Source organism: Lissotriton vulgaris, chromosome 3_1 (genome assembly GCF_964263255.1).
Source record: "Lissotriton vulgaris chromosome 3_1, aLisVul1.2, whole genome shotgun sequence".
Lineage (NCBI taxonomy): Eukaryota > Metazoa > Chordata > Amphibia > Caudata > Salamandridae > Lissotriton > Lissotriton vulgaris.
Window position 1 is genome coordinate 1,936,439,116 of NC_141689.1, and position 26,477 is coordinate 1,936,465,592.

The following is a 26,477-nucleotide window of genomic DNA, read 5'->3' on the forward strand; positions in this document are numbered from 1 at the left end:
CTTCTCCTTCCTGGGGCACTGTATGACCTTTAATACAGTTGACTATTTGTCTTGCTATGTGTATTAATTACACTGGATCCCATAGTGAATAAAACTCTGTGGATCAAAATAATTGCTTTGGATCAATTCTTGTGAAATGTATTATATGCGCCCCACTCTCATTGGGACCCCTTCCTCTTAACACTTATCGAACCCAGGTCCCAGTGACTCTATTGGGTAACCCCCTTGTATACTAAGCTTGGCTGGTAGGCAGGCTTTTAAAAAAATTCCTTTTGCTATATATCCTACAGATACAGCGTGTCAGTGTAAAACCGTATGTATTAAATAACCGGTGAACACACATTAGGTGTGCACCCCATTGTTTCCTATTCACAAAATTCTTTAGGAGTGGTACCCAAGGGGCTGGTCCTCGTGTGGTCCTGAAGAAGAGCTTCAGGGTAAAGCCCGAAACATGTCGACCCAGTACTAGGGACACCATACTCATTACAGTTAGGCCTTTTCCTAGTATTAACCCCCGATTTGAAAACATACTGACTAGGAGAAGGAATAAAATATTAGCTCACTAGCTAGATATTTTTAACTATTTTTTCCCACTTCACAACACTGCCACCGACGTAGCTAGGGGGAGAGAGGGACGGTCCGCCCAAGGCGGCACTATTTTCGAGGCGGCAGCCACGCGGCACTGATGGCCAATGGCGGCGGCCTTTATCATTTATTTGCGGACACTGACACAGTGTCCCCAATAAATTATAAAGGCCGCCGTCATGGGCCATCAGTGCCGCCGCGTACGTGAGTCCCAGAGCCATCAATCTTGTAGCGTGCGAAAGCGCTAACAATGATGGCTCTGGGAATCATTTTTGGCCAGCCCCCCCGTGCAGAATGCGCAGCAGTGCTGTGTGCCCCCACCACGCACTCTCAAGTCTGGAGACTGCAGGGATATTTGCAGCAGTAGGGGCCCTGTCTGTGCCACCACTATGGAGTCTACATAGGAGAGCCAGAGGCAAGAGCTGAACGGACATGTCGCACCTCACTCACAGACCTGTTCTGAACAGCTGGGCTGCCTGAGCTTTGGGGCCGGCCCAGGATTTAAATTGGCCGACACAATGCCACTGGGTGAAGGAAGGAGGGTGCTGTGTCATGCACTCAAGAGACCGTGGTGAGAGGTTGAGGGCCGATCATCACTGATAGAGTCACGCTGCCTCAGCCTGGGGGAAGAAGAACGAACACTGTAAGTTAACCAGCAACTGCCACTAGTTGCCAGTCACAATATCACAAGCAAATTACTTTAATTTTCGGAGAGCGCACAATCATTCTATTCTAGTACTGCTGCAGCAAGCGGTGCATTTATTAGGGCTCTAGTGAGGCCGAACATTGAGGACAGCAGTGTTCGGGCTCCCCTGCACAGGTACCGGCTGCATTCACTGGTGCACAGTCAGGAGTTGGAGGAAGCGTAGAGCATGATTGTGGGGGTTATTCCCAGCTAGATGCAAAGAGGGAGTATGGCTGGGGATGGATCCTATGTTTAGCTTTAGGATTATTACTGCTCAGTGTCTCGAAGTGTCTTTTTGAAATAATACAGCATAGATATCTAGTGTCACGATTCTCCCGGCCGCTGGTAGATCACTGACTGCCTGTTTGTGATCAGCGGTCCGGAGGTCGGGAGAGCGGAACTACAATACCCAGAAACACTTGCGGGTCGCCTGGCGTGTAACGCTACGCGACTCGGAAATCGGATAAAGAACACGGGCAGAGAGGACGCGCTGCCGATAATTCTGGTTCTGTGGTGTTCCGTTGCAGTACTCCTCGTTTCATATAAGGTTGGCGGTAAGAGTGCTGCCTAGCACATTTCCCCTCTTGGATTACCTGGTGTGGCTAAAGAAGAGCCTTTCAGTGATTGTGGAGACTCGTTCGTTGCGGTTACGATCTCCTTGGTAACAATTGAAGGAGTTCTTTGTCCTGAACCACTTTTCATGTGAAGCTGCTTCTCTGTTGGCTGAGACCTCACGGAGTCTCTTGCAGAGAAGCAATTGCTTTTCCTGTTTAGTGCAAATGGTGACCAGGATACCCAGTCGCCATTTATTGAGTGGCTCTTAAACAAATTGCTATACTGTACATACGACTACTCAACCTGGGTGGTTCCCCTGGTTAGAGTACATTTCTTGTTTCCTGACCTTTGCTGATTTGTTTTATCAATGTTTCACAAGAACTTTTGGATACATGATTGTTTGCTGGATATCTACGCAGTACTGTGAACAAGAGAGTTATTGTTCATAGTTTTCTCGCACTAAAGATTCCATCTTTTGTTGTTTTACTAGGAGAGAGGTCTAGAGGGTAAAGTAGCCAAGGCGGCTAGGCGCAGTGTTGCTTCTACATCTCATGGGTAGGTGCTATTACAACCAGTCTATTAGATGAATAAGGCTATGTGTCATTTGAATCAGTGCATTATGTTATGGTGATTTCCTTTTGTTTTCCTTACTAGAACGTGTGGATGAGTACTTGCCATTACCCTCTGCCCTCCTCTCTGATATAGGCTATCGTTATTTTCCTTTACAGGTGAGGGAAAGGATACAGGTATATAATTGTGTCATTGGGATATACGTAAGCAGTACCACTTATACTGTGTTTGTCTCTTCCTCAGATCTCCCTCCCCGCAGTCCCCATCCTTTCCTTTCCCCCGCTTGATCTCCTTAAAAGTCTGTGTATTATACTTTACCAGACTTGGGATGAGCTAGAGGTGGGCCCCCTTACAGCATCAATACAACCCTGGGGATTATCAACGGAGGACCCTGACATCTAGGCTATGTGTCCCTCTGTCAGCCTCTTCTCCTGAAGCTTGCCCCCCATCATGCCTCATTGTATTGTAATGTAATTACTTAGACTAGCCATGCAACTTACTTTCAGCCTCAGGTTAATTATAGCTGATGGCGCTGCACGCAGTACTGTCATCAACTAATTGAGTTTTATTAAACTGCTCAATATGTCTTTTTGAAATAAATAGCATCATAATGCATAGCTGCCAAGGTTTCAGATTGCTATGTGTGACATTTTTAGAATTTCAGTGTAATTGTGAGTGACATTTCAACAACTATGAGTGACACTTCGGAGCAAGCAAAATCAAGCAATGAAGATGAGTTAAACATATAAATATTATAAATTACACCCATTTAAGCAACGAGAAACTATAAGAAGATCTTAAAACGGCTGGAAAGCACTAGAAATGGATGGGCACACACATAGCTAGGGGTCACAACCCGGGCTGGAAGGTACTGAATGTGGTGATGAGAAATAAGGTTAAAAATACATGGTAACGGGATGGAATAATGGAGTATGTCTAACGTTATAACGTAAAGTATGCAAAGAATGTCAGCACACAAAACCAGTGTGCGATTTCTCTAAGCCACTAGGCCTTGTGTGAAATGAACTTCTACATTTCTAAGTTTAAATCTCTCTGCATTGCATATAAAATCTTGCAAGGTAAAGGCCCCCCCGCCCTACAAAAGCTGGTGACCCCTTATAAAGCAAGTAGAACACTACGCTCAGACCAACAACATCTACTTAAGATCCCTAGAGTCAAAAAGGCCCGTTCAGGAGGGAGGAGATTCTCCGTAAAGGTTGCAACCCTCTGGAACTCACTCCCTCCAGGGTTGCGCTCTGAGCCATGCCTTTTGCGTTTTCGTAAACAACTGAAAACTTTTCTCTTTTGTTAAACCGCTGTGCCTCTCACTCACTTACATTTTTACTCTGTTTGGTTAAGCGCTGGGATGCTCTAGGGTAACCACGCGCTGTACAAGACTGTTTTAATAATAATATTAACATATCAATAACAAGCTGGAGGTTTTTGGCGCGATAGAGCCAAGCTACACGGCTGACTTCATTGGGGGGTCCGGAGCAAATACGTCCTTTGTCCGCAGCCCCCTCCCGTTATCGGCCTTGGGTAGCAATCTGAGGGATAGCCCCGGCGCCAGAAGCTCTAGCTACGCCACTGATCTGCACCACACATATTTTCCAAAAACGAAGTGCTCCTACGTAGTTCGCAAGTGGCAGCACGCCTCAATCACAGCGGATTGAGAGGACCCCAATGATGAAGCATGCCATCTAGAGGTAACCCTGGTGGTTGAGGGGACTCTAGAAAATAATTTTTCTTTCTGGAAAGAGGGTTTTCCACACATCTTCAGTGGAATCCCTGTTCTTCCTATGATTAGGTTTCTAATTCCGGTATTCCGGATGTTGTGAACCAACAGTCGTTTTCAGCACTATTTTCTTCTTCGTTTACTAATCGTTTTTCTGGAATCTTGTTTATTGCTTCCTTCCATCCATTTCCGCCACCCCCTCCCACAACGCTTCCCAGGTTGCTGCTTGCCCATCCAAACTCCCCCGTCACTGCTTGCACCATCCCTCTCCTCCCTCACCCCATTGCTGCTTGTTTTGAAGGCCGATATCCGTATGGAGGCCGTAGTCTCCTAAACAGCGCAGGCTACATATAGAACGCAGCAATAAAATATGTCTCTCTACATGCAGATCGGGTTCATATGGGCCCTATTGACTAACAACTGGTGTTTGCAACAATGTTATCATTGGTTAAAACTCTTCCCAAGGCATCAAGGGAAGAATGGCTGTATTGCTACGGTGTATTTAAAGCCAGAAAACATGGATGCTCCTCATTTCTGATTATTCATTTGAAATCATGGGTGCCGGTTCACCTAAACAACAGCGGTACCAGTGAGTGACGTCCTGTACCATTTCGCCCTCCTCCATTTACAAATCTGTATTTACCTTTTTGCCTTCCCTAAATCCTGGACAGCCTTTGATTTCCTACGTGTAGGCTAGGGCCAGATTTTGCCTGTTTACTTACTGTTCTTGCTGCACCGTGCAGAACCTCAGAATGTAGGGGCAGTAATTACTGTACTAGGAGTAATTGGGGCCCAAGCAGAGATAACAAGGAATCTCTTCCTCGCCTTTCTTGTTCATTTGTTTCCTTATGTCCTGACAGGTGCTTTTTTTTCAAACTCCTTCCATCTATATCTCCTCTACCTTCTTCTGGCGCACTATTCCCCCATCCCTTCCATAACCTCCTAGTTGGCAGACAGTCTGGTGTTTACCACATTCTTTACGTGCTTCAGAGCTTGCCCTCACTCTTAGTGTGTAAACGAAATCGAATGCATAGTCTGCTTTGCTGTATTTTATCCTCTTAATTAAAAGCAAAGCAAAGAAAAACATGTATGTCTTTCATAATACACCACTCACTCACATGACACTTTCAAAGCCAACCAGGCTTCGTGTCATTTGTCATAATTAAACCACAGTGACTTTTATTACTGTGCACACTCCCCTCAGGTTTAAAGTACAAGTAGCGTGGAAGAGAGTACAAGGAGGTTACACAGCATCGTTCTCTGAAGTGCTTTTTATGTTCTCTTCCAGCAGATTGGTCTGTGTGATTGTACACCCCTGTGCACATCCTGTTGCACTTTTAGGGTTCATGCAGCACTGTATGTGGAACAAATGAGACAAGTGGCCGTTCACTCACACAGTCTAACAATCCATGTGTACATACAGGGCTTTAAGTGGGCCGGGTCTCAAGGGGTCTGAGCACCGGCAGTTTTTTAAAGGGGGCTTCGAAACGGGTCTCTATCGGGCTCTGTTTTGAGCCCTGGCACAGGTGGTCTGTTTTTTTTCCGGACTGCAGTGACAGCAATTTGCTGTCACTGCAGTCCAGAAAATTTGCCAGGGCGCAAAACAGCCAGATAGAGACCCGTTTCGAAACAACAAGCACATGGATGTGCACTGCTCACACTGCTCACTTCTCACTAGTGGAGAAGTTACAGCATGACGTCATGCCAGGTGAGCGTTGTGAGGGAAGGGGAATCCTTTAAAGAGTCATTTTCTTTCTTGATTTCCCTTCTCTTTCTGAAACGTAAGAGCAGCAACATTGTGGGATGGTCACCAGGGCTTCAATTGGAAGCGTATTCAATATTATATGTAACAAGCCATAGTTGCTGCTTTTTTATCTTGTGTAACTAACAACCATTGACAAAGCCAATAGCCCTGACTTGTTGTAGGTATGATGTTACTTGTTGTCTCACATATCTGGATGCAATGACAAACAGCAAAATACAAGTCGGGCGGCACACTATGCTAAACACAGATTTTTAGTGTAAGTGTTTTAAAGCCACGCCCCTAATTACTCTGGCCACGCCCCTTTGAGAGACACCCCCCAGTTTTTTCATCCCACTTAAAGCCCTGTGTACATACATTTATTGATAATGGATCTAGGTCTAAACACTGCTACCAGACTGAACCTGTGGCATGTAGTGATGAAGTGCAGAGCCGAGCACAGGTTCGCGTTATATACAACTCTAAAAATAAATAAATAAATAAAAAAATTAAAAGAAGAGACTTTTTTTATTCTGTTTATTTAGCAGTTATTTGTAGTCAACAAATCATTTACACCATCAAGTAAAGGCAGGATTGGCCACACGCAGGCCGCCATGTATCGGAGATTACCTTTGTCCCTCCCTCCCCCTATCTCGTGAGGTGCCTGCCACCCTCTGGGGGGTGGGGAGGCTATCTACCTCCCAGCTGAGTCAGTGCAAGGGACTATTTATGAGGATGTATGCTTGTTGAGACCCAAAAATATATTTGCTTTTAGCCAATGTTTTTTCAGACTAACAAGGGCCTAGCAGATTCAACAAAGATTTGTAAAAACCATGAAATAAAACACACGTTGACAAATTCAAACGACTGACCTGCTCGCTTTGCCAATGCTGGTTTAGTTGTCGTTAATACTGCTTTTCCTTAGAGATTGTCTCCAACCCCTCTAGTTTTAAATCCATACTTAAGTTGAAACTATTAGGTGTATCCTCTTTAGTCATATTTTGTGTATTCAGGATTTTCATTTATTTACAAATAAAAAGTCAACACAAAAAAACAGACAGTACAAAAGCTAAAGAAAATTTGAGAAAAGGAAATAAAAAGGACAAAAGATGGAGAGCAGTTTAAGAATAAGTTAAAAGTGTGTAGAAAGTCAGCAAGGCAAGCTAGAAGTTTGGAAGGCGGGCATGAAACACCTGAGAGAGCAACAATTCTATGGTTTGTAAGCAGCAAATACCAGATCTCGTGTAATGCTGGTACAGTGGCAGTGTTTCACTGTAATTTAATTTGAGGGGACTTTATAGCAGCATATGGTTGTTGGCAAGATAGGAGTTTCATATTTCAGGGTTTCTTATATGTATTTTATTTTTTGACTTCTTTTTATGTACATTTTCATTTGTATTGCAAAACCTTGCATTACACAACTGAAAACTACAGCACGACACAATTCGAACATTTTAGTCCAGAAATGTATTTGTGTATATTGACTAGATCCCAGATGTTGCTGTGAATGCTTTTGTGCACAATAGTCTAGAATCAGCCAGTGCTGACACGCCTTTGATATCTTTAATTCAATGCAGAGGTCAGTGGTGGGGTGCACAGGTAAGAGCGGTAGGGCGGGGAGTCGACAGACGATGGGGTAGGTACAATTAAATAAAAAAAATAATAAAACCACTTTCCTTACGCTCGCCACATCATCGAGTCGGTGATGCGGCGAGCGCAAGGTAAGTGGTTTTACTAATTTGCAGATTGAGTCGCTCTTGATTGCTACCCCGCGCACGCATTCCACTTGCCCCCTCGCTCAGATGAGATGGTGCAATGCCCCTAGGAGACTGAGGGCTTCACATAGGTGCATCATTGATTCCTGTCCTCTGCTCGAGGATTTTTTGGGAACTACTGCCCCATAGCTTGTTTCTGCCAAGTTTATTACTGTGGTTTTTATTTGTTACTTTTGTTTTTCGGCACATAACTCATTTCTATGGGAGTTGTCCTGTGCGTCATATATTAAGATATATACCCCGCAATTACACTTGGGAGCCAAGCACAAGGGCAAACATTGAGGCCGCTGTGATATCCTGCTCTAGCTAACTGATATGTAAGTTAATGTGATTCTTTTTTCATTGCTTCGTGAGCCGATGGGACAACATGTAATGTGATGCTTGTGTAATATTGAATAAAAGACAAAACAACAAAAAAAATTCAAACCAGGCAAAGTGGCGGCACTAGATTTAAGGACTGCGCCCATGGGCAGCATTACATAATTATGTTCACTGTAAAGATTTCCAACAACCCAGGTCTAGTAGCCTCAGTCCACTGTTGAAAGAAAGAACCCCATCTCCCCCTGCACCATAAAATAACTAATTAGAAACAAGCACTGGCAAAGCCACTAGGTCAGGCACTGGATGCCAGCCTTTTGGCTTTATCAATGCTTGTTTTGTCTCAGATTTGTTGTAAAACGTTATTGTTGAGTGAGTCACTGGGCCCTCAACAATATAAAGAAATACTGGCTAAAAGCAGAAGCACACAGATTGCAGCAGTCCCTCATGAAAGAGCAGAATGCCGTCAGTCTTAGTGAAGTTAGCCAGTAGCTGAAATGGGCCGATCAAAAGCCCCATACTGACAAATGGAAGAAGACAGCTGCATGAAAGAGCTCAAGAACATATACATATATCATGGAAAAAAAAGGTTAGGTATAAGTTATCGTGAGGAAACCTTTATTTATTCTTTCTATACAAAATCAACTTAAATAACACAAACATTACAAATTTGGACACAACAGTTCTAACTTACATTGATAATTTACACCGCGCATTCAAGATACTATAAGTCACGGACCTCCATACAGAGTGTCACTTATAACTTAAAACTTTTCTTTACGCACCTCCTTCACATTACTAGAAGTCGTGCACCTCTGAACAGTGTTGTCACCTCACTCGTCACACTACATTAACTATACTTCACCACTCTACCATGCACTGTGTTTTGACAAATCATCTCATTTGAGATGACATAAGTGTTTTTATGAAAGCTATGGTTTCACAGGCTATAAGTGATGTAATGTGCAAGGGTATAACCAGGGTGTAGAGAAGGTGTGAGTTATAGTTAATGTAGTGTGGTGAGTGAGGTAACACTGTGTAAACACAGTGTATGGAGGTACGCGATTTACAGTAATTTGAAGGAGATGCATAAATGAAAATTTAAGTTATAAGCAACACTGTGAAGAGGTGCACGACTTCTAGTACCTTGAATGTGGTGCATAAATTAAAATTTGAAGTTAACACTATAACTTCTGAATTTGTAATGTCGATTTTGTTTATGTTGGGTTTGTATGGAAACAATAAATAAAGGTTTCCTAACTATAACTTATCCCTAACCTTTGTTTTTTTGTGGAATTTCAAGGGTTGAAACGAGCAGGAAGGAGCAAAATAAAGGTCAGCAACAAACATAAAGAGGAAAAATAAAGGTCTGCTCAAGGGCTGATGAAGATCTGAAAAATGTGAGAAACTAGCAGAAAGAGGCAAAATAAAGGTCAGAGGTGAGCAGAAATAAGGCAAAAAAGCTCACTCACTCACTGTTAATGCTTCATTTAGGAAATACAATTCAAAAAGCCTTAGAAATTCATGAAAAAAAACAAAGGTTACAGGGACGTTATAGTTAGGAAAAATAATTTTTAAAAACCTTCAAAATTCACTGAAAAAAACACAGGTTATAGGAAAGTTATAGTTATGCTCAGATTTAGCTTGTACAAAACCATAGAAATTCAGAAGTTCTAGTTACATGAGCTAATTATAACATAAGCCCCGCAATGCATTGCTTCTGACCTCACATTTTACATCACTCATGACATCACTCATGACATCACTCATGACATCTCAAATGACATCTCAAATGACGACATCCACCTCACCACTCATACACCCACTCACACGCCCACACAATGTCACATACACCCACAACCCTGTACAACTACTCACACACACACTCACTGATTCATAGAGACAAACTCATCATGTCACTCATACAGCTACTCACACAACCACTAACTCACCTATACAGCCACTCACTCAATAAATACAGCCACTCACACATCCAGTCAAACAAACATACAGACACTAACACAACCACCCATACAACCACCTAAACACTGAGTCAGTCAGTCATACAGCTACTCACACACCTACTCACTGTCCATACAATCATATATCCACTCACTCATCCATAGTTACTCACATATCCACTCACATACTCATACAGATACTGACAAATGTTCTCTCGCCTATACATTCACTGACACAAGCACCCACTCACTCCTACAGCCACTCTCACATTCACTCAGTCACTCGCACAGCCACGCACTCACCCATACACTACTTAAGCACCCATACAGCCACTCACACACCCCATTACTTGCCTATATAGCCTCTCTCATACAAACTCACTCACCATACACCACTGACACACCTACTCCCTCACACAGCCACACAATCACTTACTTGCCCCTGCAGCCACTCACACAGCCATTCACTCATCCATACAACCACTCACACACCAATAGAGCCACTGAGGTACCTACTCACACATGGATACACAGTCACACAGCCACTCGCATAATATATGTTAGAACTAGTTTCAGTCAGTAGTACACAAAGTATAGTTGTTTAACTTTTGTAGTATTGTAGATCCTTATTACGAGTTTGGCAGTTCTCCTGCAGCACCGCACTGCTGCGCTGCCAGGAGGACCACCAAGCCCATGGTGCACCGGCTTGCTAAATTCAGATTTGAATCCGGGACGGTTGGCTGGTCTCACGGCAGCAGCTATCTATGTTAGACTCCCTGGGGAGCCTGAACAGCATGCCGCTGCCATGACAACACCTGCAGTAAGTTACTATGGGATAACCCAGTAACCCTCAGAACCTGGGCAAAACTTTTTCTATATAAACAATAGTTCCGTCGGGTAAAAGTGAGTAATTCAAACTTAAGGAATTAAATTCACAGAATGATTTCAGGTTACAATGCTAATTACTCTATATAGGCTTTATGCAAATCCAAGAGAAAAACAAAACCAAAGGTTGGGGTAAAAGTACATTATTTTATGAATTTAAGTTGCATTCATAAGTGCCCCATTTCAATACATACTTTACAAATTTTGTATTTTCACATAATGGCGCATAAAAGCAAGGTGATATTGTGAAGTTGGGTGCAGTGATCTATTGTGCAGTTGTGATCAGTGACGTATATACAAGTGAGAGAACGAGGGAAGGGGGTAGGATGTTTGGCCAAATAAATGTTCAATTGGAGTAATTCCTTTGAGCCACAATGTTTGGCAGGTTCTCTGGAATACTCTCTGTTGGTCCAAGGGTTTGTCGACGTTTCGACCCTCGTACAGCCCGATTCACAGGTCAGAGCGGGTCTTCATCAGGACGGGGAGGTGCGAGAGGGCAGTGGCAGTGAGGAGAAATTAGTCAGTTCGACGGCGACCTGTCAACGCGAGGAAGCTACCTGTGACAGCGCGATTAAAAATTGCTTGGATACGTAAGGAGGCGCTCTAGAAGGAATTGTATGAGATGTCTACCCTTGGGCTAGGGAATCCGATCCCCGTTGGAAATTATAGCAATTTTCACACAGGATTCAGCACAAGTCAAGTCTGGGTGCGATCCCTTTGGGTCCCCAGAGACAACACCTGCAGCACGTTCCTACATGGTGCGGCAAGCCCCATGTCATGCATACCAGACCGTGCAGGAACGGGGGTGCAATTCCAGGGGGGCATAACATGTGCCTACCACATGCACTCCCAGGCCCAAAAGCAGCAGGGGGCTGCATGTCCCCCACCATTTTCAAGGCGGGCTCACCGCCATGAAATGGGTGGTGGAAATGCAACTCTGAATATGCTAGGTAGTGTCAGCATCGGCAACGCCAGCATATTCCAACCACTGTCAGACCGCTGCCCAGATGGAATCTTGATGATGGCGGTGGAAGTGGTCTCAGGGGGCTTCCACTGCTGCAATCCTAATACAGCGGTCGGACCGCCAGGGTTGTGGTGTTTTGACTGCCACCACGAGTATGGTGGTCCTGAGAACCACCGTGCTCGTAATTAGGCCCTTAGTATATATGTTTAACACTCACAGGATGATGTCTTCAGTGAGGTCACAGACTATGTCATGACTGATGTAATATGTGAGGTCATAGGCAGTGCACTCCGGGGACGTAAGTTATAGTTGGCTCAGGTAACTTTTTCTGCTGAATTTCTATGGTTTGTATGATTGAAATGAGCGCCTAACTATAATGTTCCTGTAACCTTTGATTTTTTCAGTGAATTTTTAAGTTTTTTTTAATTCTATTTCCTAACTATAACGACCCTGTACCTTTGGATTTTTAAAGGTGTGTGTGTGAATAATCATAAGGTCTTCTCTAACGACGGACATAAAAATATGAGGGTTCGCATGTTACTCTATTTATATGAGAAAAGAGAAAGCCACTGCTGGTAGGAAGGAGGGAAGGAAATAGGAAAGCATGGAGAGAGGAAAGAAGAAATAATGAAATGGAGGGAGAAAAATCAAACAAAGGGAGATATAAACCAGAGAAAGGAATGAAGGAGGAAAGAGATTAGAGAAAGTAGAATAAAGGGAAAGTGAGGGGGGAGCAGTAGAAGAAAAAAAAAATCTAATAATACTGAAATGAAGAAACACAGAAAGAAGGAACAGAAAACTGTACATATAAGGCAAATGATAAAGATGTAAAAGTATAAAACTGTAAAAAAAAAAAAAAGGGGGATTGCAAGAACGACAGGGAGTAAGAAATGCACATTTCCATTTCATTTTTTCTTTAAATGCGGATTTGCTCACCACGGTTCATGGCCTGGAGAGAAGGAAGGATTAACAGATACAGGCAAGAGGTTGGGAAGTCTGTCAAAATGCTGGCCTGAAGATAAAGAAAGGATTATACGCTTTACTGGGAAACATTCGCGATGTACGTGTCAACGAAATGCCACAGGTGAGGAACTGTCCGCTTAACATTACCTGCTAAAACCACCACAACCACCTCCAGCCAGCCCTCACCGCCAACAAAAGCCTACATCTCTTATCTTCAAAGAGCCACTGCCTCTGGCAGTGGCCTCAGATCCAAAGGCCCAGGATGGAATTCAGAGTTCCCACCAGCACCTGCAGCAGGACCGACTCGATTAAATGTCGATCTCATTGGGATATTTCAGCCAGGGTGAAACAACAAGGTAGTGCCAAGTGCCCCCCACAGCTAGGTGGGACAGTTCTAAATGCATTAGCCTAAGCTTTCTGCATGCGTTAGGAGACGCAGAAAGAGCAAATGAAGAGTTTAACCGTGGTCGGATGGGAAATAAAGAAAAAATGGCATCAGATGCCCTGAATACACATGAAAACAATCATATCAGCTAGGAGTGAGGGCGAGTTTTTACCTGTTCTCTGGTACTAATAGAGACATCAGCAGATCGAAGCAAAGGTTGGTCTACTGATATGTACATTCATTTTGTTGACCTTTACACTGTATTAATGAGAATAATAACAGTGATAATGTATTTGATTTGAAACTTGCTACTGCAGCTTTTGCCATTTTGTGCAGGTGTCAGGTCCTACAAATATCCACATCAGTGATACTCTTTTTATCGATCTCCTAAGGCTGAAGGGCTAGGTTAACCCTACCGAGATTTAAGTTGGTGATGAACTCGTCACATACCAGCAGCACTGCTAAAATCACATCATAACGGCATTTTCAATATATAATATTGTTTCTCTAACATCGCTCCCACCCCCTCACCTGTTCACTGATTCGTTTTGGTCTGGATGAAAAAAACTATTGTAAGCTTACCAAGATCTTAGAGTGCTTGCTTCTTATTCTATGGCTTACCTTGCCCATCTTGTGTTTGTTCCACCCCTTCAACATTGCCTCTTTACTTGTGTCCTCCACTGCTCACTTATTGGAGACTACTTTATTCTTTTTGCTTAAGCGCTCCATGAGAAAGCATGTGTTTTACAGTGTTTTCCCTCTTGTGTTTCTGTCCCTGTGCTCTGTGTTGTTCTCTCTTATCTGTTTTCACCCCCATCATACTCTATGTTGCTCTCTTTTGAACTTTGTCTCTGGTCGTGCTGCTTTTCCACTCCATTGCCCAGGCTCTTGATTCCCACCCTGTCAGCTACTCTGCTGCCCTTACCCCCGCAGTCCTATGTTTTTAATGTAATTTTTTTACCTTAATTGTGCTAAAAAAGCACTTTTGCACTGCCTTTTTTTTAAAAATGTATTGATCCATTTCCGATTGGTAATATTTTTATTTTTCCTTTGGCCATGCTGCACAGCATGAACAAATGCCATTGGTAGAGCCGATAGGTCTCTAGGACTGGCTTTGTCAATGCTTGCTGTTAACATGAAGACCGCCTATGCCCAAATGTTGTCTCTAGTCATATATTCGCTCGCAATCACACTCCACAAAACATTTATTGAAAACAAAAAAACAATGCCCATCAATAAAGCACGGCCCACAACCACTTATATTCAATAAAATAAGCAGATCCTCATTAATATTCCAGTAACTCTGCGCGAGATAGTGCTTAATAATCAAAACCTCTATGCACCCGGGTCTCATGTCCCATCTTCAAACCACAGTCATGCTTACCTCCACGTAGGAAATGGGGAATATTCCAATTTTATCGCCCAGCATGCCTTCGGCCCAGTTTTCATCCACCCGGCGAATTACTGTCAGAATATCATCCTGCGGACACAACACCAGAAAGTTACAACGCAGGAAGATGGGATGTATGAAGCGCTATGTCAAAGAACAAGTGATCATTGTAATACATGCTGGCAAACAAAGCCTTCTCTCTTCAATTGTAGTAATAACCACCCTGTGGTAGGAGCAAAAGATAATGGCCAAATTCTCTGTCTCACCCTTTAAAAAATAATGCAATAAATGAAGGGCTCCCTTAAAATACATTCACAGTACAATCTACTAGTTCCTAGCTGAACCTATCCTTAACTGTTTTCACTGTGCACCCTTTACAGTAGAACTCAACATCATTGATTGTTCTCAGCCAACGGGTGAGACAACTGCAAGACGATCTAGTCATAGAATATACGCCTGAAAGAGAAGAACCGCCCCTTGGTCTTATTTACCACACCCGCCAGATGGCACTGTCCATACAAGGAGAGGGAGAAAAAGAGACTGATAATATTAATATAGTAGTAATCAGAATGATACAGAATAAATCAATCAGGATTTATAAAGTGTGGCTAATAACCCAATATGGTATCCAGGCACTTGCAGGCCCTGGAGGATTTTTCAAACAGCCAGGTCGCATCACTAGAGACCATAAAGGGTATGGCGGAAACATTACGAGAGGAAGATTATGAATATTTCCAGCAATTTGTTTGGCGGTAAGAAATATGCTATTTGGACCAAATACATTCAGGCTATCAGGGGAAAGATGAACAACAGCCGTGCAATCTGTTCTAGCTTGACTAATTACCTTGCAAACAAACAAAATTACAGAATTTAATTATTTTCTTAAATGGTCATTGAGCCAGAGGGCCAGGGCCGGCTTCAGCGCAAGTGACGCCTGGTGCAACAGTGTTTTTGGCACCCCCTTATGACCTCCTTCTCCACGAATTCCCTCAGTACCCCCTCCAACAGTGCCGCTCATCTCTCCAAAGCACCTCTCTGACATACTTTTCTGTTTTTTTACAGCGCTACTCTTAGTTCACTCACACTCAGTTCTGTGATCTGCATGGTTGGTACACGTTCTTTGCAGAAGGCACAGTAAGCCTCTTTGCTAGCTTATGAGTCAAAACCTGCACTAGCTAACTAGATCTCTCTCCAGCAAGAATGTTAATCACCAGAGTTAATCCTGACATTTTTGTTGATTTTTTCTTTTGACTGTAATAAATATTTATTGCTTGATTACTTAAAATCATTTCAATCACAACAACTTCACATCGCAATCATAACTAGATTAATCATTAAAAATTCATTTAGAAAAATATCTTCCCAGCAGAAAATATAAAAATTATTCAATATATACAATTTTAAAACTTATCAAAAGAATAGAATCCATTCACATAATATCTATAATTACAGAAGGTATTGCACATTTTATATGTTAAAGGTGACATAGTGCACAGCATATTGTTGATTGAAAACAGCTGGACACAAGGAACTCTGGTCCTTCTACCATTGCCACCATCTGGATGCACGCATATCTAGCGTCTTGGCCAGCCAGCTCGTCGTAACTGTGATCCTGCAGTATACGAATGGGCATTGTTCCTTGGAACTTTACGGAGGCATCGAACTCCAAAGATTCCCACGGGCCCCTGGCACACCGAGTTAATTTTACTCCATAAGCCAGGCTCTAATCGATCTGATATCGCTAAGAGACCGCCGCAATTCCACTACGATTGCCCAGATCGATTGCAGGCGGTTGTAAAATGACTATGCCAGGCAGGCAAATGTTCAAATTGTCAGTCCTGATGATGATCCCATATATTAGAGCATAAGGGAAAGAAACGTCGACTTGTTTATAAGTGTTTTCACAACCCGAATATTATGTTTGATTAATGTTGTGTCTAGCACTTTTTTGGCATTACTTAAAACCAACACTGACTTAAAAGTGGCCAATAATGCTCTCCTTTGCCTGAAAAATTCCCTTCCCTGTGTGTCCCCAGTATGGTACAGCGTTGTGCCTTACCTACATTCCTTTATGTGTTTTCAATTGATGAAAAATAAAATACCCTGTCCGGCTGGACAGTGGACAAATATAGTTCCCATTGTGGCCTATGTTTTATCCCTATTTTGATCCTAGATATACTAGGGACCTTTGTTCCTTCATAAAACAAGGATCTCTGCAACATGCTTTTAAACACATGAGATAATTTAAAGCAAAGTTCAAGGTCAATCCCCGCCTCCCCTCCCCCCACACACACCCCTAAAGCTGTCCCTGCTGAGAGCCTTTTAGCTTGTACAGACAAAACTCAGTTTCCCAGTGTCTTCCGATTCCTTTAATGACCCCCAGTCACGTGGCTTCTAAAGCTCTCAGTGGGATTAAGTAATCAGACCGTAGTATAACCAATTACAATCACTTGTAGTTGCATTTTCGATTGATGCTTTTATGATTTGTTTCATAAGAAACTGAAGTGCATCTCACTGCTAGAAGACCTATGGCGCGATAATTTAATACGGACGTGATAATTACTGGGTATTTTCTACCCGATGTTTAAACAGTAATTTTATATCATTTTAATGGTGTATGAGATGTTGCGCACTCCTGCTTGATAACTCAGAGGCATGGTAATGACTGAAGACGGAAATGGCGATCAGTAGAAATATTCCATAAAGATTTTAGTTTCTGAGCACTGAAACCTCAGCTAAGCGATGTGTGAATCGTTTTCGCAGACCTAATGTTGAACTAGCAATTGCAAAGCCAATAGGACTCCCTCTGCCAAAGAGGTGGCTGGGAAGGAAAATGAAGACAGTGGAAAGGGTGTACCACGCAAGGAGGGGTGAGGGAGCAATGAATGAGATGGGGAGAGGCCGGGAGCAATAGAGAGTGGCTGGAGGGAGCACATAAACATTGCTGACAAGCAGCTGCAATGAGAAAGAGGGTCCCTGGACATTAGATATAAACACATTTAGAATTTGAAATAGTGTGACCGTGCACTGTTAGTGACCTGGCCAAAGAGGGGATGAAAGAGCGGCGACTGGATCATACATTCAAAGCTGATCCGAACAGGGGCTCCCAAAATACGTTAGGTTCAGGCCCCCCAAATCCTTAAGATATGTCAACTGCAGGACTCTCCAATGTCAGTCCTGTGGGGCCGAATCCATGCCATATTTTTAGCATATCCATGTTTAGATACATGAGGTGATCATGAAAACCTGTCATAGATCTGGCCCTCCAGGACCGTCATTGAAAACTCCTCGTATATACCATGGGGCAATGGGTCAGTCCACTTCAACCAGTGGCTAACTTCACTTTTAGTGGCAGTTTTCTGCTCTTTAACAAAAAGCAAATCTGCACACTAAGTAGTTCCCTTCTGTGAGGGACTACAATAGCAATGTGTGCTCTTTTGAGACCCAAAAAATATTTTCACTTGTAGCCAATGTTTTCTTTTTTTTTATAACATTAGTGCCCCCCCCAGCAATAATGTTTTACACAAACCATAACAAAACATACCAAGCATTGACTAAGAAAATAAAAGTTTGAGAAGTGATGTGTGTGCTCCATAGAAGATCACAAAGATTTTATTCAGGAATAATATCCGTTCTTTCAAGTCGTCATACAGAGGACAGAACTATTTCTGGTTGCAGTATAACATCTTTATTATTTTTTGTGGAACATGGACAGCCGACACGTGTTTCGCCCCCTCTTGGCGAGTTGCGCCGGGGCTTTCTCAAGGCTAATTTCACATATATAGCGTATATGATTATGGTTCCCAATTTTAGTAATATCCAAGGTACAGGGAGTTCAATACTCCAGGAGCAGAAGTTCTTCTTTGAGTTTTGTTGAGCTTATTCCGTGTTCGGTCCCTGCTCCCAGTCCTAGGTCTTCGGATTAGTTTACGGGTTAAGTCCCAGGCCTATACTGCAACCAAAAATAGTTCTGTCCTCTGTATGACGACTTGAAAGAACGGATATAATTCCTGATAAAAATCTTTGTGATCTTCTATGGAGCACACACTCATCACTTCTCAAACTTGTATTTCTACATGAAGCCCAAGAGGTCCAGAGCTTCGAGTGTGTCTCCATTCACCTATAAAAGCAGCTTGTCAAAGCATTGTTTAAGCCTTAGAATCCTTGGACCTTTTCTACCTTGCCTGCAAACTAAGAAAATAAAAGGCTGGCAACCAACACCAGATCTGCTGGTTTTTCCAATGCTATTTTCTGAATAGTTAAAAGTCGCAGCTCTGAGATACTTTCTACATTGCTGTCTTGAAAGGCTTCAAAGCAAGGCTATGGTGGCTGTGAACTTACATACACTAATAAATGGACACTTCTTGGACTGTCTAAATATGCAGCACCTGGCCTTATACTTCATGCAGCCATATTTGGTACACATAAACATACCTTAGATCATTACCTCAGCAAGAGGTGAATTTGTCATCACAAAAAGACGTTTAACTCTTCTTTGAAGATGGAGGCAGGAACGTCAAATGCCCAGAAAGTCGTAGTGGTACAATAGACTCCTAGCTAAATAAATGTGATTCTGAAGCCAGTGGAGAAGGTTACAAGATGCTGGTTCAACCAGGATACTGCAGCTGCCGCTTCTCTTACCCACATGTAGACTCTCTTTACCAGACTGGGATAGTAAGTGGTGTGTGCTCTACCCTGCCTTAACTGTTGACCTCCACTCGATAAATTAGAACTGTAAGGTATAGAGAGTGTGTGCGGGTCCATCTCCCACCTATAGGTGGTTTTGGTTTCTCTTGATGGGTTATGTTTAACACCATTCATTTTTAGGTCTCATCCAAGACACCACATATGCTTTCATTTTTGAGAATTTTTTGTTTAACTAAAAGGGTGGCTTGGAGTTAGCCATTTGTTTATCATTTGTTGGTTTCATTTTCACTCTTATTTTCTGGCTCCTGGTTGAGCAGCACGTACTGGTTTCACTTTCCCTTCATTTGTATCCGCCTTCGTTGCCTTGTTGCTTGCCTACAGTTTTTGCTTACCCTTTGCCCCCTCCTGCATTGTTGATTGACCTCTATTTGCTTGCTCTTTGATGTTTACACTGCATAAGCCAGAGCTATTTGGGTTTAATTTATCAAAGTATTTTTTAGCCATTTTGTACAACAGCATAGCTGCTGTGCATCATGGTTGAAAGTAAATGAATGAAAAGGCACATGGTCAGTTGGACCGTGCATAGCACTTTATTATTTTTTTTTATTTCAGCCATGCGCGGCTGTACAACATTGCTAAGAAAAATAACATTGGTAAAGCGAACAGATCTTGCACAGGATAGACCTATTGGCTTTGCTAATGCTTGTTATAGTAGAAGGCCCAATGGCTACCTTTTCCATACAGACTTTTGGAGCACCTTAAAATGTGCCTTATATGTCTGCTGATTTTAGGTTTTGTGTGTTTTAACCTGTGCCCAGGGAGCGTGCTGGGAGGAGTCGACATGTGAGGTGATATTTTGTAACATTCCATTCAGTTTCATACTCGGCCATTCTCCTCTTCGGAAATGCTGGAAAAAGTGCTCCTGTTTCATTACAAAGAGTTCATATTTTCTTCCATTATACATTTTCTGAGAGGGTGAGAATGCCATATCATTTCCTAAAAACAAAATGTAGATTTCTGGTAGCAGTAGACATGTAAAATAGCAAACATGTACACGCTTAACGTGTCACTTTTACCCTAAAAGATAAATTAAGCCGCTTATTAAATATTGTAACTATTTCAACTGTTAAGGCCTTCATGGCAACATTTTTAACTCAACGTTTCATATTGGTCAGGTGAGTTTTACACAGAATTCAAAACATTTCACCCACCAATCGCCTTGGATTGGGAGGAGAGGCCCGATGCTGCGATGCCAATATTCGTGCCGACATTACATCTGTTCATGCAGCATGAAAGTGGAAACTCCAACTAGGTCTCTTCCTTATCTGCTTTCTCAGCAGCATAATATTCTTCAAACTGAGGTTTCCTAACCCAAACACCGCGCCAGAAGTGGTGAGTAGAAGATCTTCTGCAGCATCCCAACTCCCTGGCTCCGCCCTCTGGACCCCCATGGCCGTCACTGCCAAGCCAGCCGAGCTTTGACCTCTACATCTTTAGAGGTCAATCCCTACATCTGTCTTTTCTTCCTTGCATCTATATTACCAGATAGGTAAGGCTTACTGTTTGTAATGGTGGGGCACTGCCCGTCCTATGATTCACGAGTAAACACAAACAAACCCAGCTCTATTTTATGGAAGCGCGCACTATTTACTTCCATATATATATATATATATCAAGGCTCGCTGGGGGGGTCCAATGTAAGCAGCACTAGAACACGACTTAGCTTTTTCCCAATAAAGCTTTAATAAGGTATGCAGACAGTCTTCCTCAGTCCATTAAGTAAAGGCACACGACCACTGCCTTACGCGTTTCGTTTACACTTCATCAGAGGCTTCTGGGTCGAAAGTGGCATTTGCGGGCCACAACCTTAATGGATTGAGGAAGACTGTCTGCATACCTTATTAAAGCTTTATTGGGGAAAAGCTAAGTCGTGCTAGAATGCTGCTTACATTGGACCCCCTCAGCGAGCCTTGATATATATATATATATACACAATGTAGGTACGGTCAGATGGACGCACAACTTCATATGATACCGGCATGGATAGAAGGCAATAATCCTTAGAAAATCCAGAAGACATTGGTGTGATTGGAATATTGATGCATATTTTTATAGATCACTTAACTTGTTAGGCGATTTACATGAGCAGTTCCCAACTTGGATATATATTATTAACAAGACGTCACAAGATTCTTGGCTTTCAAGATTTCACATTCGTAGATTGCTTTGCTGTACTTCGTGATCTGATTCACCTCCCTGATAAAGTCCATCTATTGGACAAAGTGTGAATAGAAGTGTTACAATGTAGGTATGAGTGTGGGTGTGTATATGTGACACAACTTAGTATGAGTGTGTGTATATAAGTAACAATGGAGGTAAAAATTAGTGTACTTAAGTGTGTGTGTGTGTGTGTGTGTATTTGGGTGTGTGTGTTACACTTGCTAGTTACCTGTGTGTTACACTTGCAGGTGTAACACACACACACACAACTAGCTAGTGTACATGCTGGTTCATGGCACAATCGAGTCAACTGTTGCCTTTTTTACACAAATGCAATACTGGCGTATAGGTAGGAGTGTTACCCATGGCAAGATGCTGGTGCTGATGCACTGGAGTTCCTTCTTGGCAGAAGACAGAGAAGCTGTGGTAGGGGGCACCTCTGGCAAAAACTAGGCCTGCCATACCCAAGGTAATTTTTGGCTCATGGGGCCACCAAAACTGCATATGGGGGCAGGGACATCCATGACAACATACTGGCACTGGGGTACTGGGGGTAATTCTAGACATGCAGAGTGAACTCATGGTCATTTCTTTTTTTTTTAATGGGGTTAGCTCCTGAAGAGGCTCGGGCTTCATTGGCGCATCGTATAAATACTGGAATATTCTGGGAGAGACCCATTTTCAGCTAATTTTGTGAAACGTACTTTAAAAAAATGTATTTAAGGCCATTTTTAGGTTTTGCCTGGGGGCACGGGGCTCCTAGCTCTGCCCCCAGGAGAAATCTTTAGTTTGCAGTATGGGGGACTTGAATCCGCCCTCTGTTCCATTGGCTAGCTCCATAAATGGAGGCTAGCTATTGGAACAGAGATCTGTCCGTCATGGCCGGACCAGATTCATGGGCGTTCCTGCATTTTTTTCCCTCTCCACCCACTTCTGTTCGTCATCACGGCGGTGGGTGTGTGTTATTTTTTTTTTTCGAGTCGGCCTGTTTTGTTCCTTTTAAAAGTGTCTGTTGTTGGAGTTGGCTGCATGATTCGAGTTCCCACGAGGCGATCAGGTAAGGAGCATTTTGTTTATAAATGTGTTTTCACTTTGTAAGTTTATGCATTTTGTCCTGTGCCCGTTCCCGCCCCCCCCTCCCGCTGTCCGTGCGCCACTCCCGCCCCCCCCCCCTCCCGCGCTGCAAGATTCGAGTTCCCACGAGGCGATCAGGTAAGGAGAATTTTGTTTATAAATGTGTTTTCACTTTGTAAGTTTATGCATTTTGTCCTGTGCCCGTTCCCGCCCCCCCATCCCGCTGTCCAGGTGCCGTTCCCACCCCCCTCCCGCTGTCCTGTGCCCGTTCCCGCCCCCCTCCCGCTATCCGTGTGTCCGTTCCGCCCCCCCTCCCCGTGTGCCCGTTCCCGCCCCCATCCCCTTTCACTCTCCGTTGCTTGTTATGTGTTGCGTCTACTTTCCCAACACCCATTGTTTTGACTGTTGGCATTGGTTCACTTGTTTGTTTAGCACACATACGCCCCCGCCCCTCACCACACAAAAAAAATGTCCCTCGTGACGACTTTCTACTTTCGGTTTCTATTTTGTTAATTGTGCGGTCCGAGTGAGGTAGAGAGAGCAGCGAAGAAAGCCCACGGACACAACTAGGTACCCTCGGCAAACTATTCTAATCTTTTATTCAATTAAAACTCTTTGCTGCCCCTTTTATGAAGGGAAGAGAGGACGGAGATTGGAAGGGAGAAACAAGCAGGAGGAGGGGATGGAAGGAGGAGGAGGGGGAGAGAGCACTGGATGCCGCTCTGGCTGACAGAGAAGGCAGGGGCTGCCTCTCTTCCTCCTCCTCCTCTAGCAGTGTGTGGTTTGTGTTTATGTCAGGCCGTGGTCAGTCCCCCTCGATGTCATATTCACCCAGGGGGAGGGGAAACTGCAGCCAGGAGGAGGGGATTGAGAGCGAGCGAGCGAGAGAGAGAGAGAGGAGGGAGAGACAGCCGCAAACAAAACAAAAAAAAAGCCCTGAGATTTTTTTTATCTTCCCAATTCGCACTACACAAAAAAGGAGAAAAAAAGCCCAAAGAGGAGCAATGTACTTGGTGAGACTGCAAGGACAACCTGTGCTGCTTTTTGGTTTGATTTCGTTTTTACATTCTGGGATTTTTTGAGGGTGCTGTTTTCTGCCGTTGCCTCCGTTTTTTCTCCCTTGTTCTCTGTTGTGTGTTTAACGGGAGCTAGAGGGGGAGGGAGCGAGCCAGGGAGGGGAGCCACTGGGCCAGGCATACCGGACTAGGAAAGGCTGGGGATTCTAAAGGCCTGAACACTGGGTTATTGTGGTTGGGAGAGGTTACAGGGAGGGGAGGAGGGTGGGTCGGTTCTAGATTCAATTTTTGTGTTATTTTTTTTTTTAAACGGGATGCACACGAGTCAGCTGGGACACTGCGGCTTCCCTTTTCTCCCTCTGCATGGGGGGTAGAGCGAAATAAAAAGGAAATGGTTTTGCCATTCTGGAGTTTGTAGATAGCAGCTGAAGGGCACCCAACGTTTCTAGATAGCCAAATGTATTCTTGCTTGCCTAAAAATATAAATAGAATTGTGGTTATATTGTCATCAGTAATTTGGAAGCTTGGTTATGAGCGGGTACTTTTGGAAGTAAAATAACGTTGTTTTTCAGGGATTTTAGCACGTATGTTTTTTTATTGGACCCAGGCATTTTCGTGAGTTAAAGTTTTCAGAAGTACTTTGAGAATTCTGTCCCATTTTAGTGGTTTAAGCGTAAATATTTTAGCTGCAGGGCTTGGATATGTACATATGTATGTTTTATTAATTTATTTACTTGTAAAACAGCTGTAGGCAATGCGTTTGGTATAAACCTGCATACATCTATATAAATGCATGTCTATTTCTTGTTCAGGGTAAAACTGAGCATTAAGGCGATTCCTAAAATCGATATTTATGTTTTACCTTTGCTTTTCACTTCCCAGCAATAAAGACCACTCCTAAACAGTGCCGTAAAGGTTACGTTGGGTTTGTGGTTTGTTGTTAAGAGTGTAATATTCAAGAGCACCACTATTTCATGCATTTATTTTTTTAGTATGGGAGAGTAACTTTGAAATACGCAGCACCCTCCCCTTTTTCGTACGGAGAAGGCAACTTATTTCTTTTTTATTTCTGAATCCGTCTCATTTTATGCGGGAAAGTAAGAAACGGACCATGTTAACCCTAAAAATGAGAATGACCCTGCAGCTGGCAGGTTCATGAAACCTCATCTGCCCCGGAGAGCAAATGATTTTTGCCACACTGTCTTATCCTTATACAGTACAATTTTGACAGTCAAACTGGATTTGGCATCAGAAGACGATCTTCAGGAATCATGAGTGTGAGACTGCCCCAGACTGTGTTAGACAGGTAATTACGAACTTACTTCACTATTAAACAAGCTGTATGATGATTCAGTTTTTTATATGGTGCATCGTGGTTATTTATTTTAAGTCAGCCAAAGATTAAAAATATATTTTGAGATGATTCGTCAAGCTCAAGGTACCATTTTCCAAAGACTAATAATATTGTATTAAATGACAATATTGTGTTCTTTGCAGATCTTCATAACCTGTATTTTTATGCTTCAAGATAGCATGAATGCAAAATAGGATGTGGTGTGCTATAAAAATTAAAATTAAGCGATTTTGCCACTCAGTCGCCATGCTCCGATTTTTGCGGGCGATGCTCCTTATCATAGAATTTAACATTCTTTGAGTTCAGTCATTGTCAAATTGTAATCATTCTTTATCAAAATTGCCCATTGCTGACCACGTGACTATCTTCTAAAGAGTGGTTCTCTGGTTTAAGGCCTTCCATTCAAACAGAATTGGAAAGAGAATTTTGGGCACGTTTGAGGACTCTTAATTGGGTCAATTTTTGTAGAATCATTCCATGAGTCATCAGAGCTGTGTGGGCTGTGAGAGCTGTGAGAGCTGTGTGGGCTTTGAGGGCTGTGAGGGCTGTGAGGGCTGTGAGGGCTGTGTGGGCTGTGTGGGCTGTGTGGGCTGTGTGGGCTGTGAGAGCTGTGAGAGCTGTGAGAGATGTGAGGGCTGTGAGGGCTGTGAGGGCTGTGAGAACTGTGAGGGCTGTGTGGGCTGAGAGAGCTGTGTGGGCTGAGAGAGCTGTGAGAGCTGTGTGAGCTGTGTGAGCTGTGTGGGCTGAGAGAGCTGTGTGGGCTGAGAGAGCTGTGTGGGCTGAGAGAGCTGTGTGGGCTGAGAGAGCTGTTGGCAATGTAAATAACAATGCCATTTATTTATAAGTTAAAAAAAAAGAAATGTCATGAGCAATGCCAATAGCTCTAACTTTTCCAAAGGCGAAACCATTGCATTGTAAATGCTTGTTTCAAAATGTTCTCCGAAAGGAGAATCCCGCTCCTTTCCCCAAACCTTCCAGGAATAAGTCTGGATCAATTGCTTCGCTGGCTGACAGGCCTTCAGGGCAAGAATTACTCTGCAGAACTTTCAAAGATCATCAGCTGCCACTGCTAGTATAACTTGGGCCCCACAAATAATTTTTGAGCCCAGCTCATTACAAACAAGATATTGAAAACAATGTGATTGGGTTCCACTCGTATCGTCACACAATACACCTGAGGGAGCATAGAACATCCTGAACCTTACACAGAGCTCCACAACTGAGCTGCTGTATAAAACACACAAAAACTGAGAAAGGAATGAAGTTTACCTCTAGCGCCACATATTCCCAGGCGTTTAACAAGAATTCTACGTGGCAAAAAATTGTGAGAATATAGTAGCACCTCTGACAGCTTAAGAGGTGTCAGTAAACTCCTGAGAATTATTTACAGAAAGATGTAAATTGTTGCTATTCCCAGATGGCAGGACGGCGTTGTGCGCTCACAGCCTCTTGTAGTGCAGCGGTATCATTATACAAGCTGACAAGTCAAATGAGGGCATTTAGATCAGTGGAAAGAGAAAGAGGCACAGGCACTGATAACAGCAGACTGAAAGGGAAGGTATCCTCACAGACCCTGAAAAACAAAGATTGAGGTAGAAAAGGCTGGGCCAGGGAACAGCAGCCACCGGGTGCACTTGTCTGGTGCTACATGCTG

At 43.2% G+C, this 26,477-nt stretch overlaps 1 protein-coding gene across 3 annotated transcripts in view; it reads right to left on the reverse strand.

Moving 5' to 3' along the window:
- SH3RF1 (SH3 domain containing ring finger 1) overlaps window positions 1-26,477 on the reverse strand; it is a 333,338-nt gene that overhangs the window by 102,832 nt on the left and 204,029 nt on the right. For all 3 annotated transcript variants that reach the window (XM_086962420.1, XM_086962419.1, XM_086962421.1), the window contains exon 4: window positions 14,507-14,602. In XM_086962420.1, coding sequence (XP_086818546.1) covers window positions 14,507-14,602 — 96 coding nt within the window. The remainder of the gene's footprint in view (window positions 1-14,506; window positions 14,603-26,477) is intronic.